Raw genomic sequence first — 18,169 nt, 5'->3', positions numbered from 1 at the left:
TTTTATTTGGGGGGTTATTTTATAGGGCTATTAGATTAGGTGAAATTGTTTTTATTTTTGATAATTTCGTTTGTTATTTTTCGTAATTTAGTGTTTGTTATTTTTTGTAATTGAGTGTTTTTTACTTTTTGTAATTTAGTGTTTATTATTTTTTTTAATTGTAGATTTATTTATTTTTTAGCAGTTAGTTTTTTTAATGTGTAATTTAATTTATTTAATTGATAGTTATTTTAATTTTAGTATAATAGTAATGTTAATTTAATATAAAGTTTAAATTTAGTTTTTTTCAATTTCCCAGGTAAGTTTTTATTTATTTTAAGATAGGGATCTTATAATTTTAATGTACAGTTAGGGGGTTAATAGTTTAATTTAGTTTTTTGTGATGTGGGGGGCTGGCAGTTTAGGGGTTAATAACTTTATTTAGTGGCGGACGATTTCGGGGAGCAGCGGAAAAGGGATTAATATCTTTATTATAGGGTGGGCATTGTTGGGGTGCGGGGGAATAGGGGTTAATACATTTTATTAGTGGCGGCGATGTCAGGAGCGGCAGATTAGGAGTTAATACGTTTTAATATAGTGTTTGCGATGCGGGAGGGCCTCGGTTTAGGGGTTAATAGGTAGTTTATGGGTGTTAGTGTACTTTGTAACAGTTTAGTTATGAGTTTTGTGTAATAGTTTTGTGGCGCAAAACTCATAACTGCTGGTCTCAGAATGTGGAACGGATCATGTCGGTATAGGCTGTAACGCAAGCATTTTAGCCTCACCGCAAAAATTGTAATGGCAGCGCTAAAATGGTCCGGCTCCTAAACTTTACATTCCTGCTTTTTGAATAAAGATACTAAGAGAATGCAGAAAAAAATGATAATAGGAGTAAATTAGAAAGTTGTCTGAATCATGAAAGAAAAAAATTAAGTTTAGTGTTCCTTTAACAGAAAGCTTGTCTCACAACAACCATTTCCTGGAAGTTTCCAAATACCCCATAATAATGAAAATGTTTCAGACACATGGATAAGCTTTTCTACACTTCCCCACTCACCTCCACTCTAAAGTGTCATTTTAATGGATGGATTCTTCTCTTCTTGGGCCATCACTTAAAGGGACAGTCAAATCAAAATTAAACTTTTCTAATTCAGATAGGGCATGCAATTTTAAACAACTTTACAATTTACTTTTATCATAAAATTTGCTTTGTTCTCTTGGTATCCTTTGTTAAAAGCTAAAAAAAGAATATGCTAGTCAGCACTAGTTCATGTGTGCCATATAGATAGCATTGTGCTCCAGTGGAGTTATTTATATTATGTCAGCTCTGGCTAAAATGCAAGTCTGCCAAAAAAAACTGAAGTAATGGGGCAGTCTGCAGAGGCTTAGAGGTAAAAAATATATTAATATAACTGTGCTGATTATGCAAAACTGGGGAATGAGTAATAAAGGGATTATCTATCTTTTTAAACAATAAACATTCTGCCATAGACCGTCCCTTTAATAAATACAAGTAAACTCAAAGCCACATTTCCTCGGTAATCCAACACTATTAAAACAATTATATCTCAGTCTTATCCACACAAAACACACCACTCCTAGCCATAGTTGATTTTATTGTTGAAGGGGTCAGTCACAAATTAAAGGCTGTGAAAACTTGATGAAAAATAACAGATTAATGTTATGATGACTTTTTATAAATAAATGGGCCACATCTAAATTTACCAGTAAACTTGAATTCCTTGCATTTTAATTTCCTAAATACCTCAGGGATGTGTTGGAGGACAGAAAGGCTCTTTATTGCATTTTTTTTTGGGGGGGGGTTCCTCATTATAAATCTGTTGTTTTCCTGCCAATTTCATATTTCAAATATCAGATTGCCAGTTCCAAGTGGACCTTTGTATCTCCCTGATGAATAGACCTAATAAATAGGGCTCATAGTCAAAATTTATATGTAGAATAAAATATGACTGTGCCATTAAATTTCTTTGTTTGTTTTTAAAAGGGGAATATAATTGTGGCTGTGCTAGGTAGTGAGAGGTATTTGTGAGAAAACCATTATCATTATCAAATGAAACTAAAAAATAACCCCTAAATATACTAAAGCAAAATATAATGTTAAAGGTTTAGCTACTAAATTCAGATCAGCCCTATTTTATAGGTTGATGTTATGATGATTTATTAGTATCACAATATCCCACAGCACTGGATACATGATCATTGGGTTATATAGTACAATACATTTGAAGTGATGCTAAATTCATGTAGGAGGAGGGCCCTACTCTGTGGAGATTACAATCTACAGTTTAGGGGTGAGTTAGAGAAAAGATGTCCGGTTGCTTTCTCATATTTAAACCCATTTCTTGTTTATTATCTCCTCTCCTGTTCCCAGAACTTCCCACTACTTTTGATATCCTGTGATGTTATAAATAATGTGTTAGTACCAATTCATTTTACTGTTTCCCACAGTTGTCCTGGATCCAAAGGTTGCACCATGTTTATGTGCAGTAAAGTAAATCCAAATCACATTCCCAAAGCAGCCAAGGCTCCAATATCTATGCTAATTCTATCCTGAAGACAAAATTCAACAGACCAACATAAATAGGACTTCCTCACAGCCTTGCAATGTGTTATAGAAATAATAAAATGCCATCCCTTATAATAATGATAATCAATAACCCAAAATATCTGGTATTAAAAGAATTATCATTTGTGTAGTCTGCACCCTACGGATCTAAACTCTGACCTATCGCCTAGTTTCCATGATTGCTGCTATTATGGCTGTACTGTTTAATAATATAAGTGGTAGTTCAAATGGATATAGGGGCATGTAGACAATATAGGAACATTATAGTAAAATCATTGAATAAGAAATTCTAGGTCTGTAGTACAATGCAATAATTACGCTGCAACTGACATTCTTTTATACTCTGGCCTTTCACTTAGTGGTGCTGAGGTTCATACTGTGACACAATAAACCTCAAAGATGACAGCTAAATCTGCAAGATAGTGTCTTTTTCACAGTGTTCTTAGCAAGTGTGTCACATACAGGGTAACTAATCCCACAGAGACAATCAGTTTGTAATGACTGGGCCACTGTAGAAGATCTGTGTGTTTATTCACTGGGTACAAGGGTTACTAGACCCAGATGTGGCAAGAAACATAACCACCCCTTTTATAATGAGCCATAAACTAGCTCACAAGAGTAATGATACATTTATGCTAAATCAAATCATAGAATCATGTGGATTATTTTGATATCAGACAGCAACATAGAATAAGTATAATTTATCCTGAGATATCCTAAAGTGCTGTGGCAGGTCTAGGGGGAGCAAGGGGCGCAAAATACCCCCAAATTAAATACTGTACCCACATATCCCTAGATACTAATTGTATTATCAGGACAAAGCATATTTAGCTTTGTAGTTAACTTCCCAAATGTTATTGTTATATCCCTTTATAAACTAATTGTATGACCCCCTTATTACGGGAGAGCTTTGTGAAGTAAAGTGCAAAATCTAATAGATTATGCAAAGATCTGTCTGATATACTCAGGGATGGCATTGAGATTTTCCTACAAGAAGCATCAGTGAGTGTACAGTATGTATATGTGTAGCACAAATAATTGCACATTTCACTTCTTGAAGGACTTTTTGATAGCACATATAAGTGTTAGAGTGGTGATGATTAGTTAAAGGGACACTGAACCCAAATTTTTTCTTTTGTGATTGGGATAGAGCATGGCATTTTAAGCAGCTTTCTAATTTACTCCTATTATCACATTTTCTTTATTCTCTTGGTATCTTTATTTGAAATGCAAGAATGTAAGTTGAGATGCTGGCCCATTTTTGGTGAACAACCTGGGTTGTCCTTGTTGATTGGTGGATAAATTCATCCACCAATAAAAAAGTGCTGTCCAGAGTTCTAAACCAAATAAAAGCTCAGATGCCTTCTTTTTCAAATCAAAATAGCAAGAGAACGAAGAAAAATTGATAATAGGAGTAAATTAGAAAGTTGCTTAAAATTGCATGCTCTATCTGAATCACGAAAGGAATTTTTTTGGGTTCAGTGTCCCTTTAAAGGGAGCCCATCTGGGAGTGTTTTTGTAACAATGTATAGTTTTGCATATTTTTTAATAGCATAGTACTGATTTTCAGATTCCTAACCAAGCCCCATTGTGTCAGATGTATATGTGCTTTACAGACTCTGCTGGATCCTGTTTGTTATCTGTCTTTTCATATGCAGGGGAGGGGGGGGGGGGATCTGCTCTTCTTGATTTCCCAGCCCTTTTTACTGGGTGTCCCAGCCTAACCCCATCAGCAATGCTAAACTGGGAACCTCGAAGTAAGATTTTAAAAGGTTTTAAACTGGATTTTTAGACCAGTATCTGCACATATTCTTCTTTATAGTAGTGTCTATTACATGTACAGTAGTTAAATGAAAATTGGTGTACACTGTCCCACTAAACATTTCTTCCATAGCCCTTTTTTCTTTCATGTAATTAGCAAGAGTCCATGAGCTAGTGACGTATGGGATATACATTCCTACCAGGAGGGGCAAAGTTTCCCAAACCTCAAAATGCCTATAAATACACCCCTCACCACACCCACAATTCAGTTTTACAAACTTTGCCTCCGATGGAGGTGGTGAAGTAAGTTTGTGCTAGATTCTACGTTGATATGCGCTCCGCAGCAAGTTGGAGCCCGGTTTTCCTCTCAGCGTGCAGTGAATGTCAGAGGGATGTGAGGAGAGTATTGCCTATTTGAATACAGTGATCTCCTTCTACGGGGTCTATTTCATAGGTTCTCTGTTATCGGTCGTAGAGATTCATCTCTTACCTCCCTTTTCAGATCGACGATATACTCTTATATATACCATTACCTCTGCTGATTCTCGTTTCAGTACTGGTTTGGCTATCTGCTATATGTAGATGAGTGTCCTGGGGTAAGTAAGTCTTATTTTCTGTGACACTCCAAGCTATGGTTGGGCACTTTGTTTATAAAGTTCTAAATATATGTATACAAACATTTATTTGCCTTGACTCAGAATGTTCAACTTTCCTTATTTTCAGACAGTCAGTTTCATATTTGGGATAATGCATTTTGATTTATTCTTTTTTTCTTACCTTCAAAAATTTGACTCTTCCCTGTGGGCTGTTAGGCTCGCGGGGGCTGAAAATGCTTCATTTTATTGCGTCATTCTTGGCGCGGACTTTTTTGGCGCAAAAATTCTATTTCCGTTTCCGGCGTCATACGTGTCGCCGGAAGTTGCGTCATTTTTTGACGTTATTTCGCGCCAAAAATGTCGGCGTTCCGGATGTGGCGTCATTTTTGGCGCCAAAAAGCATTTAGGCGCCAAATAATGTGGGCGTCTTATTTGGCGCGAAAAAATATGGGCGTCGCTTTTGTCTCCACATTATTTAAGTCTCATTATTTATTGCTTCTGGTTGCTAGAAGCTTGTTCTTTGGCATTTTTTTCCCATTCCTGAAACTGTCATTTAAGGAATTTGATCAATTTTGCTTTATATATATGTTGTTTTTTCTCTTACATATTGCAAGATGTCTCACGTTGCATCTGAGTCAGAAGATACTACAGGAAAATCGCTGTCAAGTGCTGAATCTACCAAAGCTAAGTGTATCTGCTGTAAACTTTTGGTAGCTATTTCTCCAGCTGTTGTTTGTATTGATTGTCATGACAAACTTGTTAAAGCAGATAATATTTCCTTTAGTAAAGTACCATTGCCTGTTGCAGTTCCCTCAACATCTAAGGTGCAGAATGTTCCTGATAATATAAGAGATTTTGTTTCTGAATCCATAAAGAAGGCTATGTCTGTTATTTCTCCTTCTAGTAAACGTAAAAAATCTTTTAAAACTTCTCTCCCTACAGATGAATTTTTAAATGAATATCATCATTCTGATTCTGATGACTCCTCTGGTTCAGAGGATTCTGTCTCTGAGGTTGATGCTGATAAATCTTCATATTTATTTAAAATGGAATTTATTCGTTCTTTACTTAAAGAAGTTCTAATTGCTTTAGAAATAGAGGATTCTGGTCCTCTTGATACCAATTCTAAACGTTTGGATAAGGTGTTTAAAGCTCCTGTTGTTATTCCAGAAGTTTTTCCTGTTCCTAATGCTATTTCTGCAGTAATTTCCAAAGAATGGGATAAATTGGGTAATTCATTTACTCCTTCTAAACGTTTTAAGCATTTATATCCTGTGCCGTCTGACAGATTAGAATTTTGGGACAAAATCCCTAAAGTTGATGGGGCTATTTCTACCCTTGCTAAACGTACTACTATTCCTACGTCAGATGGTACTTCGTTTAAGGATCCTCTAGATAGGAAAATTGAGTCCTTTCTAAGAAAAGCTTATCTGTGTTCAGGTAATCTTCTTAGACCTGCTATATCTTTGGCTGATGTTGCTGCAGCTTCAACTTTTTGGTTGGAAACTTTAGCGCAACAAGTAACACATCGTGATTCTCATGACATTATTATTCTTCTTCAGCATGCTAATAATTTTATCTGTGATGCCATTTTTGATATTATCAGAGTTGATGTCAGGTTTATGTCTCTAGCTATTTTAGCTAGAAGAGCTTTATGGCTTAAAACTTGGAATGCTGATATGGCTTCTAAATCAACTTTACTTTCTATTTCTTTCCAGGGTAACAAATTATTTGGTTCTCAGTTGGATTCCATCATTTCAACTGTTACTGGTGGGAAAGGAACTTTTTTACCACAGGATAAAAAATCTAAAGGTAAAAGCAGGGCTAATAATCGTTTTTCGTTCCTTTCGTTTCAACAAAGAACAAAAGCCTGATCCTTCATCCTCAGGAGCAGTTTCAGTTTGGAAACCATCTCCAGTCTGGAATAAATCCAAGCCAGCTAGAAAGGCAAAGCCTGCTTCTAAGTCCACATGAAGGTGCGGCCCTCATTCCAGTTCAGCTGGTAGGGGGCAGGTTACGTTTTTTCAAGGAAATTTGGATCAATTCTGTTCACAATCTTTGGATTCAGAACATTGTTTCAGAAGGGTACAGAATTGGTTTCAAGATGAGACCTCCTGCAAAGAGATTTTTTATTTCCCGTGTCCCAGTAAATCCAGTAAAAGCTCAAGCATTTCTGAAATGTGTTTCAGATCTAGAGTTGACTGGAGTAATTATGCCAGTTCCAGTTCAGGAACAGGGGATGGGGTTTTATTCAAATCTCTTCATTGTACCAAAGAAGGAGAATTCCTTCAGACCAGTTCTGGATCTAAAAATATTGAATCGTTATGTAAGGATACCAACGTTCAAAATGGTAACTGTAAGGGCTATCTTGCCTTTTGTTCAGCAAGGGAATTATATGTCCACAATAGATTTACAGGATGCATATCTGCATATTCCGATTCATCCAGATCATTATCAGTTCCTGAGATTCTCTTTTCTGGACAAGCATTACCAGTTTGTGGCTCTACCGTTTGGCCTAGCTACAGCTCCAAGAATTTTTACAAAGGTTCTCGGTGCCCTTCTGTCTGTAATCAGAGAACAGGGTATTGTGGTATTTCCTTATTTGGACGATATCTTGGTACTTGCTCAGTCTTTACATTTAGCAGAATCTCATACGAATCGACTTGTGTTGTTTCTTCAAGATCATGGTTGGAGGATCAATTTACCAAAAAGTTCTTTGATTCCTCAGACAAGGGTAACCTTTCTGGGTTTCCAGATGGATTCAGTGTCCATGACTCTGTCTTTAACAGACAAGAGACGTCTAAAATTGATTGCAGCTTGTCGAAACCTTCAGTCACAATCATTCCCTTCGGTAGCCTTATGCATGGAAATTCTAGGTCTTATGACTGCTGCATCGGACGCGATCCCCTTTGCTCGTTTTCACATGCGACCTCTTCAGCTCTGTATGCTGAAGCAATGGTGCAAGGATTACACGAAGATATCTCAAACAATATCTTTAAAACCGATTGTTCGACACTCTCTAACATGGTGGACAGATCACCATCGTTTAATTCAGGGGGCTTCTTTTGTGCTTCCGACCTGGACTGTAATTTCAACAGATGCAAGTCTCACGGGTTGGGGAGCTGTGTGGGGATCTCTGACGGCACAAGGAGTTTGGGAATCTCAGGAGGTGAGATTACCGATCAATATTTTGGAACTCCGTGCAATTTTCAGAGCTCTTCAGTTTTGGCCTCTTCTGAAGAGAGAATCGTTCATTTGTTTTCAGACAGACAATGTCACAACTGTGGCATACATCAATCATCAAGGAGGGACTCACAGTCCTCTGGCTATGAAAGAAGTATCTCGAATTTTGGTTTGGGCGGAATCCAGCTCCTGTCTGATCTCTGCGGTCCATATCCCAGGTATAGACAATTGGGAAGCGGATTATCTCAGTCGCCAAACGTTGCATCCGGGCGAATGGTCTCTTCACCCAGAGGTATTTCTTCAGATTGTTCACATGTGGGAACTTCCAGAAATAGATCTGATGGCGTCCCATCTAAACAAGAAACTTCCCAGGTATCTGTCCAGATCCCGGGATCCTCAGGCGGAGGCAGTGGATGCATTATCACTTCCTTGGAAGTATCATCCTGCCTATATCTTTCCGCCTCTAGTTCTTCTTCCAAGAGTAATCTCCAAGATTCTGAAGGAATGCTCGTTTGTTCTGCTGGTAGCTCCGGCATGGCCTCACAGGTTTTGGTATGCGGATCTTGTCCGGATGGCCTCTTGCCAACCGTGGACTCTTCCGTTAAGACCAGACCTTCTGTCACAAGGTCCTTTTTTCCATCAGGATCTGAAATCCTTAAATTTAAAGGTATGGAGATTGAACGCTTGATTCTTGGTCAAAGAGGTTTCTCTGACTCTGTGATTAATACTATGTTACAGGCTCGTAAATCTGTATCTCGAGAGATATATTATAGAGTCTGGAAGACTTATATTTCTTGGTGTCTTTCTCATCATTTTTCTTGGCATTCTTTTAGAATACCGAGAATTTTACAGTTTCTTCAGGATGGTTTAGATAAGGGTTTGTCCGCAAGTTCTTTGAAAGGACAAATCTCTGCTCTTTCTGTTCTTTTTCACAGAAAGATTGCTATTCTTCCTGATATTCATTGTTTTGTACAAGCTTTGGTTCGTATAAAACCTGTCATTAAGTCAATTTCTCCTCCTTGGAGTTTGAATTTGGTTCTGGGAGCTCTTCAAGCTCCTCCGTTTGAACCTATGCATTCATTGGACATTAAATTACTTTCTTGGAAAGTTTTGTTCCTTTTGGCCATCTCTTCTGCCAGAAGAGTTTCTGAATTATCTGCTCTTTCTTGTGAGTCTCCTTTTCTGATTTTTCATCAGGATAAGGCGGTGTTGCGAACCTCTTTTGAATTTTTACCTAAAGTTGTGAATTCCAACAACATTAGTAGGGAAATTGTGGTTCCTTCATTATGTCCTAATCCTTAGAATTCTAAGGAGAAATCGTTGCATTCTTTGGATGTTGTTAGAGCTTTGAAATATTATGTTGAAGCTACGAAATCTTTCCGTAAGACTTCTAGTCTATTTGTTATCTTTTCCGGTTCTAGAAAAGGCCAGAAAGCTTCTGCCATTTCTTTGGCATCTTGGTTGAAATCTTTAATTCATCTTGCCTATGTTGAGTCGGGTAAAACTCCGCCTCAGAGAATTACAGCTCATTCTACTAGGTCAGTTTCTACTTCCTGGGCGTTTAGGAATGAAGCTTCAGTTGACCAGATCTGCAAAGCAGCAACTTGGTCCTCTTTGCATACTTTTACTAAATTCTACCATTTTGATGTATTTTCTTCTTCTGAAGCAGTTTTTGGTAGAAAAGTACTTCAGGCAGCGGTTTCAGTTTAAATCTTCTGCTTATGTTTTTCGTTAAACTTTATTTTGGGTGTGGATTATTTTCAGCAGGAATTGGCTGTCTTTATTTTATCCCTCCCTCTCTAGTGACTCTTGTGTGGAAAGATCCACATCTTGGGTAGTCATTATCCCATACGTCACTAGCTCATGGACTCTTGCTAATTACATGAAAGAAAACATAATTTATGTAAGAACTTACCTGATAAATTCATTTCTTTCATATTAGCAAGAGTCCATGAGGCCCGCCCTTTTTTTGTGGTGGTTATGATTTTGTATAAAGCACAATTATTCCAATTCCTTATTTTATATGCTTTCGCACTTTTTTATCACCCCACTTCTTGGCTATTCGTTAAACTGAATTGTGGGTGTGGTGAGGGGTGTATTTATAGGCATTTTGAGGTTTGGGAAACTTTGCCCCTCCTGGTAGGAATGTATATCCCATACGTCACTAGCTCATGGACTCTTGCTAATATGAAAGAAATGAATTTATCAGGTAAGTTCTTACATAAATTATGTTTTTCTGCTGGTTCCATATCTGCGCAGAGGCTACACTTATTGCTAAAGCAACAAAAAAAAATATATTTGTGGTACATTGTATCCGCTTTGCCTCTTGGCACTTTTCCCAGATGGCGTAAACTGAAAAAAAGAGTCACACAATGTAGGTGCTAGTAATATTTTACATTTTGTTTTTGTACTATGCTATATTAAAAGGACAAAAACCTCTCATTTTTAGTTGTGCATTTATAAAACACTACAAAAGTTTAGTTTAACCCCTTCAGTGCTGAGCCATTTCACACCCCTGTTTTGGTACTTGTTGCACATACATTTCATATGTTTTTCCTAGTATTTTTAGAAAATACATTTACTTTACAGAAATACTATATTATGTAAAATCAACACCAAATTAAATGCAAAACAAATGACATTTTTTGTCTCATTTTCTTTGGCGTACATGGTAAGTATTTCCTAAATATATAAAACACACATTTTATGGTCTGGTATGTAACATCAGTTCATTGCCCCTAAACGGTATTATTGTTGTTACTTTATACCTTCTTCAAATGTATGCATAAAATGAATAGGTATAAAATATATCACCATTAAAAAATATAAGATAAAGTTTAAAATGATACAATTTCTGGGGGTAAAGCAAGAGAGTAGTCAGTGGTAAGCAGGGTTCAGGCAACAAACAGGTAGTCCAAATGTATCTCAACAGTTCAGGGGTTAAGCAAAATAATAGTCAGTGGTAAGCAGGGTTCAGGCAACAAACAGGCAGTCCAAATGTATCTCAGCAGTTCGGCAATAGCACCCAGGAAAGAGCAAATCTATCCTATACTTGGGCAAGGAAGAAAGTGACTGAGGTACTGACATAGGCGCAGGATTCACACCAAGGTGAGTACAGGTGTGACCCGGACCGGCATCAAGGAAAGGTAGGACGTGCGGCTATGATGTCATCGCCGCGCACCTGGAGCAGCTGCTGCATCCATTGCAACAGCCATTACAGCAATCAGAGCGGCGGCCGGAATCCGTAGCGAGCAGCGTGACATAGCCCCCCACTCAAGGTTTCCCTCTTGGAACCAGAGTCGTCTTGAAGGGGTGAGCAACATGGAGACCAAAGATGGAACATGCACATTACGGGCAGGGACCCAAGAACGATCCGCCACTGAATATAAATTGTAGCTGTTTCCGTTTAATGCTGGAGTCCAGGATCTTAGTTGTCTCATATTCTGGTTCCCCATGAATCTTGAGTGGAGGAGGAGGAGGTCGGAGTTGAGTGTATCTATTCATGAGCTTGAGGAGTGAGATATGAAAGACTGGGTGGATGTGCAGGGCTCTGGGCAAGTCTACTTTGTAAGCAAAGGAGAAAGTCTTTTGAGAAACTTATAAAGACCTATATAGCAAGGCCCTAATTTGTAACAGGGTTGATGTAAACGCACATGTCAGGTAGAGACCCAGTCAGGACCACCTACTGAAAAGGCATACACAGCAATACAGGGGTTAAGCAGGAGAGTAGTCAGTGGTAAGCTGGTTTCAAGCTACAAACAGGCAATCCAAAATATATCTGAGCAGTTCAGGGGTTAAGCAAGAGAGTAGTCAGTGGTAAGCAGGGTTTCAGGCAACAAACAGGCAGTCCAAATGTATCTCAGCAGTTCAGGGGTTAGGCAAAAGAGTAGTCAGTGGTAAGCAGGGTTCAGGCAACAAACAGGCAGTCCAAATGTATCTCAGCAGTTCAGCAATAGCACCCAGGAAAGAGCAAATCTAACCTATACTTGGGCAAGGAAGAAAGTGACTAAGGTACTTACATAGGCACAGGATTCGCGCCAAAGAGAATACAGGTGCGACCCGGACCGGCATCAGGGAAAGGTAGGCGGTGTGGCGATGGCGTCGTCGCCGCGTGCCTGAAGCAGCCGCCGCCGCCGCCGCATCCATGGCAACTCAGATCTTTCTTTCACTCCTCACATTCAGTCCTTGGCTAAATCATACTGCTTCCGCCTTAATAACATCTCTAAAATTAGACATTTCCTTACACAAGACACAACTAAGATTTTAATCCACTCTCTCATCCTTTCCCGCCTCGATTACTGCAACTCTGTTCTCTCTGGTCTCCCCAGCTGCTGCCTAGCTCCTTTACAATCCATAATGAATGCCTCTGCCAGGCTTATCTTCCTTACACATTGCTCTTCATCTGCTGCACCTCTCTGCCAATCCCTTCACTGGCTTCCTCTTGCCTCCAGGATTAAACACAAAATTCTCAGTCTGACATACAAAGCCCTCAACTGCACTACTCCCCCCTATATCTCAGAACTTGTCTCCAGATACTCTCCCTCCCGTCCCCTTCACTCTGCTCATGACCTCCTACTCTCCTCCTCTCTTGTTACCTCCTCACACTCCCGCTTACAGGACTTCTCCAGACTGGCTCCCATCTTGTGGAACTCTCTGCCTCGCTCCACAAGACTCTCCCCTAGTTATGTAAACTTCAAGCACTCCCTAAACACTATACTGTTCAGGGATGCATACAACTTACACTAGCCTTTCTTTATACCGTTTCCTCTCCTCCATTGCTATCCCCTTGAACCCCCTTAGCATGTAAGCCTAAGAACCATGCTGTTTGTAGATCACCTTCTTTAGAGCGGACTATAACAGTGCGACTCTTGGCAGGGCCCTCTACCCGTATGATCCCTATAAATGTTTCCTTGTATTCCGCCTATGTTTATAGCGCTGCGGAATCTGTTGGCGCTTTACAAATAACCGATAATAAAATAATAATACTAACAGCCATGATAACAATCAGAGCAGCGGCCAGTATGCGGAGTGAGCGGTGTGACAGATGGTTATTTGATCATAGTGCTTATTTTGGCGTGTTAGGGTCCCTTTTGAAGTTAAGACCACCGTAAAAGTTATTGCCAATTTTATGTCAATCATTTCTTAGGTCCTGAGTAGAAGACCCAACATTAGAAAAAAAAGGAAAGATCTTTGAAAGGGAATCTAAAAGTGCCCCCTTCCATTCATGTAGGGTTTTTTTTTTAACCTCTAATAAAATAAGAGGGAAAGATAGAGACTCATCTATACTAGCTCCTGGGGTGTTATCTGGTGGGGGGGGGGACATATGATCAGCTAAATCTTATGGGGGACAAATGAAGGGTCTCTTGACAATTAAGAATAAACAGGGGTGGAAACAGGGAATCCATTAGAGCTCCCCCTCAGGGTAAACAGACACTTAAAGGGACAGTATACTGTAAAATAGTTTTTCCCTTAATGTATTTCCAAATACTTTTTTTCCCAGCTGCAGGGAATAAAATGTATGAGAGTTGCTTTTTTAAGGCTTATTTATCTATATGAATGAGCTGATTTTGTGTTTTTAAGCCAAAACCTAATAAAATGGGTTGAGCTTGTAGGTATAATCAGATCTCATTACTGTATCACATTGTGCACATATACCTGCTTCTTTATCTTATATCTGTCCATAAACCAATCATCAATACTTGGAGAGAACAATGGAAAATTAACATTTTATTATCTTATCTCTTCTATAACCCACTGGGAGTGTAATTTATTCTACTGGCTGTGTTAACACAGCTGGGCCTCGAGGCCAAAAACTTTCAGGATGGGTGGGGATACCACAGGTTAAAAAAAAAAAAATCAAATGCCAATATAGGGTTAATGGAAATACTTGTAAACAATTTAATACACTCCAGCAAGTAAAGGGGATCATTGGGAACAAATTAAAGGGGAGAAAATATTTGAGTAAACTGTCCCTTTAAGTTCTGCTGCAGGTTGTTGCAGTTGTTATGACAATCACCTGGCACCTTACAGAAGCATGCGATTGTCATTCCAATGAGGGGTCTCTTATCTCTGTAAATAGTTTGGGGGCTGGGATATGGACTTTAAATCCCTCCTCCAGCTGCAGACTCACCAACAAGGGTATACTGATATCCTTTACAAGGGAATACGACTGGGGGGGGGGGGGGGGCTCAAACTCACTGCAGTAATAATACACCTAAGGTAAATTTAACAACCTCATATGAGACCACATAGAAGAATGTTCAAAAATATACATGTAAAATAAAAAAATAAGTCACCACACATTAGAATATAGTACACACAGTGTCAAACAGTTCCTGCATACAAAGATCAGTCCAATCTGTGCTCAGGCTGTAACCTTGGTAAATGTTTCTCAAACTTCTAAAGTGTCAAACTCCTAAAAGACAACTTACAGTAGCACCACATTGCATAATGCAATAAGGATATCAAATAATAATATTACTCACACCTGTAGTGCTCTACCAGGTATTTGAACAGGGACCTCAAAGACTCCCCCTAGATGCACATCCATTAAACTGGAAGAAAAGATACTGGTCAAACCGCAAACGGCAACAGATGGTCAAAGCCAAATACAACAGCATAAAAAAACTGCTGTGCTAGTGCTATATGGACCATATCATAAAATACATTTATTGTTTAAACAAATTTGCTTAAAAACAACACGTTAGGTGTGTAAATGATCCTTTGAGCACCAGCCACTACTGTTAGGCCATTGGCTTTATATGTGGATGAAAATGACTGTTAATAAAGCCTCCATCAACAACAAACTATCCTATTTCAGCACAAGTACCAGTCAAGACTCAATTGTGCCAATACTGTACAACTTTATCAAACCATTTCTATATACAAGAAAGAGTTTTATTATGGATTTGAATACTCAGCTATGATAGATGGTTTCATACATAAAAAACAATAAATATATGGGGAATTTAAACAATCAATGACAAATACACATATTTTTTAGGTAATGGGTTTACTCAGGTGAAATTAGTCTAGTCCTTCATGTATTCAGCAGCACTTGAATACAAATAGATCAGTGGGAAGCCACAACTACTATTTATTTGGATTTTTATGTTAATCTAACTTCTCATATGCCATTCTTTCTTACACTTTATGGCAAGAGCTAATAATATCTGTTGCTAGTCATTGTGTACAACTTGATTGTAAATGAAAAAAATGTTGGTAGATAATGGTGGTCTAAAAATAGATTAATGAATATGAATTTCTCTATTTAGGTGCATTTCTTTATGGACATTATCTGATCCAGATCATACTTTTTTTTTTTAATTAAAAATGTTTCACCTATTGTAGTGCGTAAGACCTAAAGTATTAAATTATATCCAAATGACTGTATTTACCCAAACCAAAAGCAAATTAAGTCCTTTTGATCTGTGCAAAGGCTTAATCGCAATTCAAAAATGTCACACTCCATTTCCACTTAATAAAAAGTTGAAGACAAAGAATATATGTGGAATAGGAATATGGGAGGGTCACACCGAGTTTACTACAAGTGTAAATGTTGGCAGTAGGTTTTCTTGTTTTAAGGGGCCTTAGATTATTGTACAGTAGATGTTCTCATGCTAACCTTTTTTTTACTAAAACCACTTGAAATAGCTTGTTAATTCCCAGGGTATGAAAGAACTGTACAAACACCAAAGTTCAAATAATCCTGGATCAGATACTCTATCAAATAACTGCTTAAATCCCAGTAAACGAGAGAGCTTTGTTTTCACACTAGTCTATTTAATATTCCAGAGAAGTTTATGTCTTATTTAGTTTTGGATCTCAAATGATCTAACTGATGAAAGAGTGTAGCTTTTTATATCATATATGACATTGAATGTGCTAGTGGCTCTCAATTATTTTATTTATTAGGGACACTATTGGCTACTTTTATGGGGGGAAAAGGCACAGTTTGTATTTATATTATTGTGGAATCTTATTCTTTAGACCTTTCAAAGCGTTTATGTAGGGCAGAATTGACGCCCCTTCAATCATTGTGATTTTGGGAGTTTGCAAAAATCTGTTCCATTGGACATGAAATGTATCCGGTGCCTTGGAATTTAAATAATAATTGCAGTTTTAAAGGGTGATGTATATTGTGGGGCTGTTAATAATATGATCTATGCTTGGTTTAATGAAATAATAACTCTTGTTCTTTTTCTTCCTCAGCTTTCTCATTGGTTTTCTGGGAGATGCTTTGCTTATTTACTCAGAGAGGACTGGTGCATAACAACTGCCTTAGAGTTATGAAGATATAAGAGCTTCACCTTTTATTACAAATTAGTGGCTTCCCTCTGACCTACATGGTGTCCATAAAACAATTTCTTATGTATTTTTATACTCTGTTAAAAGGAACATTCAGATTGTATGTTGTTGCTTTCTGCTGGCTGGGCCTCATATCTACACTAATGCTAGTGCTGGTTAATAAAGGGACTGGGAAACTTTTATATGAACAATATGAGTGACTGTGTGGGGATGCCTGTTCTTGTGTGCAGAATAGCAAACCCGGTAAGGTAAATTGACTGGTGAATACATTGTTATGTTTGTTTGTATAAAATATGTGTGCATGGCTTGTAAGAACTGCTCAACAGAGTATTTTCCTTGTAAGGGTTAAAACTAATGACCTACCAAGGGTATGAATACATATATGGACTTAGGAAGTAATAATGACTTGATTAAAAAACATTGACGGAAACAAAAAGGTTCACAATTGTCATTGCATTGTCTTGCATGTTTTTTAGACCTATATGCAAATAATGGATCAGAAAAATCATATTTTATGTGTTTGAATAAAATGTATTTGTTTATATGTTGACTCTTAATTCTTCAAAAACAAATATCAAAATGGGGACAACATAGAAAAACTGACATTTCAGTCCACCTAATCGGACCTGTAGGTAAATATGTGTTTAAAAAAGTCATTAAAGGTATATGAAACCCACATTTCTTTCATGTAATTAGCAAGAGTCCATGAGCTAGTGACGTATGGGATATACATTCCTACCAGGAGGGGCAAAGTTTCCCAAACCTCAAAATGCCTATAAATATACCCCTCACCACACCCACAATTCAGTTTTTACAAACTTTGTCTCCCATGGAGGTGGTGAAGTAAGTTTGTGCTAGATTTCTACGTTGATATGCGCTTTGCAGCAGGCTGAAGCCCGGTTTTCCTCTCAGAGTGCAGTGAATGTCAGAGGGATGTGAAGAGAGTATTACCTATTTGAATACCATGGTCTTCCTCTAGGGGATCTATTTCATAGGTTCTCTGTTATCGGTCGTAGAGATTTCTTCTCCTACCTCCCTTTTCAGATCGACGATATACTCTTATATACCATTACCTCTACTGATTCTCGTTTCAGTACTGGTTTGGCTATCTACTATATGTAGATGAGTGTCTTAGGGTAAGTAAGTCTTATTTTATTTATGACACTCTAAGCTATGGTTGGGCACTTTATATGTAAAGTTCTAAATATATGTTTTAAACTTATATTTGCCATGAGTAAGGATAATCAGTATTCCTTCTTTCAGACTGTCAGTTTCATTTTTTTGGGAAAATGCATATGAATAAATATTTTTTCTTAGCTTAAAAATTTCAATTTGACTTTTTTCTTTCCGGGCTGTTAGGCTTGCGGGTCCAGAAAATGCTTAAATTTATTGCGTCATTTTTGGCGCAAGCTTTTTTTTCTTTTTCATAGTTGACGCCGGAAGTTTTCACGTGGTTGCGTCATTTTTTGACGCATGTGTGTTACAGACGTTTTTTTGCGCCAAAAAATGTGGGCGTCATTTTTGTCGCCAAAAAATGTGGGCGTCATACTTGGCGCCAGTTTTTTTCACATTATTTCAGTCTCACTTTTTTGTTGCTTCTGGTTGCTAGAGGCTTGTTTGTTTTGCATTTTTTCCCATTCCTGAAACTGTCATTTAAGGAATTTGATAATTGTGCTTTATATGTTGTTTTTTCTATTACATATTGCAAGATGTCACAACCTGACCCTGGATCAGAATCTACTTCTGGAAAGACGCT

At 37.9% G+C, this 18,169-nt stretch overlaps 1 protein-coding gene across 1 annotated transcript in view; it reads left to right on the top strand.

Moving 5' to 3' along the window:
• The window catches only part of TMEM241 (transmembrane protein 241), a 461,780-nt gene extending 444,825 nt beyond the window's left edge, over positions 1–16,955 (top strand). The window contains exon 15 of the mRNA XM_053715869.1: positions 16,318–16,955. Within this exon, the coding sequence (XP_053571844.1) occupies positions 16,318–16,378 (61 nt within the window). The 3' untranslated portion in view covers positions 16,379–16,955. The remainder of the gene's footprint in view (positions 1–16,317) is intronic.
• The last annotated feature ends 1,214 nt before the right edge of the window (positions 16,956–18,169 follow it).

The sequence above is a fragment of the Bombina bombina genome, chromosome 5 (assembly GCF_027579735.1).
Source record: "Bombina bombina isolate aBomBom1 chromosome 5, aBomBom1.pri, whole genome shotgun sequence".
In the NCBI taxonomy this organism is placed as follows: Eukaryota; Metazoa; Chordata; class Amphibia; order Anura; family Bombinatoridae; genus Bombina; species Bombina bombina.
The sequence above is the reverse complement of the archived record's forward strand: the minus strand, read 5'-3'. Positions and strand labels throughout refer to the sequence as shown.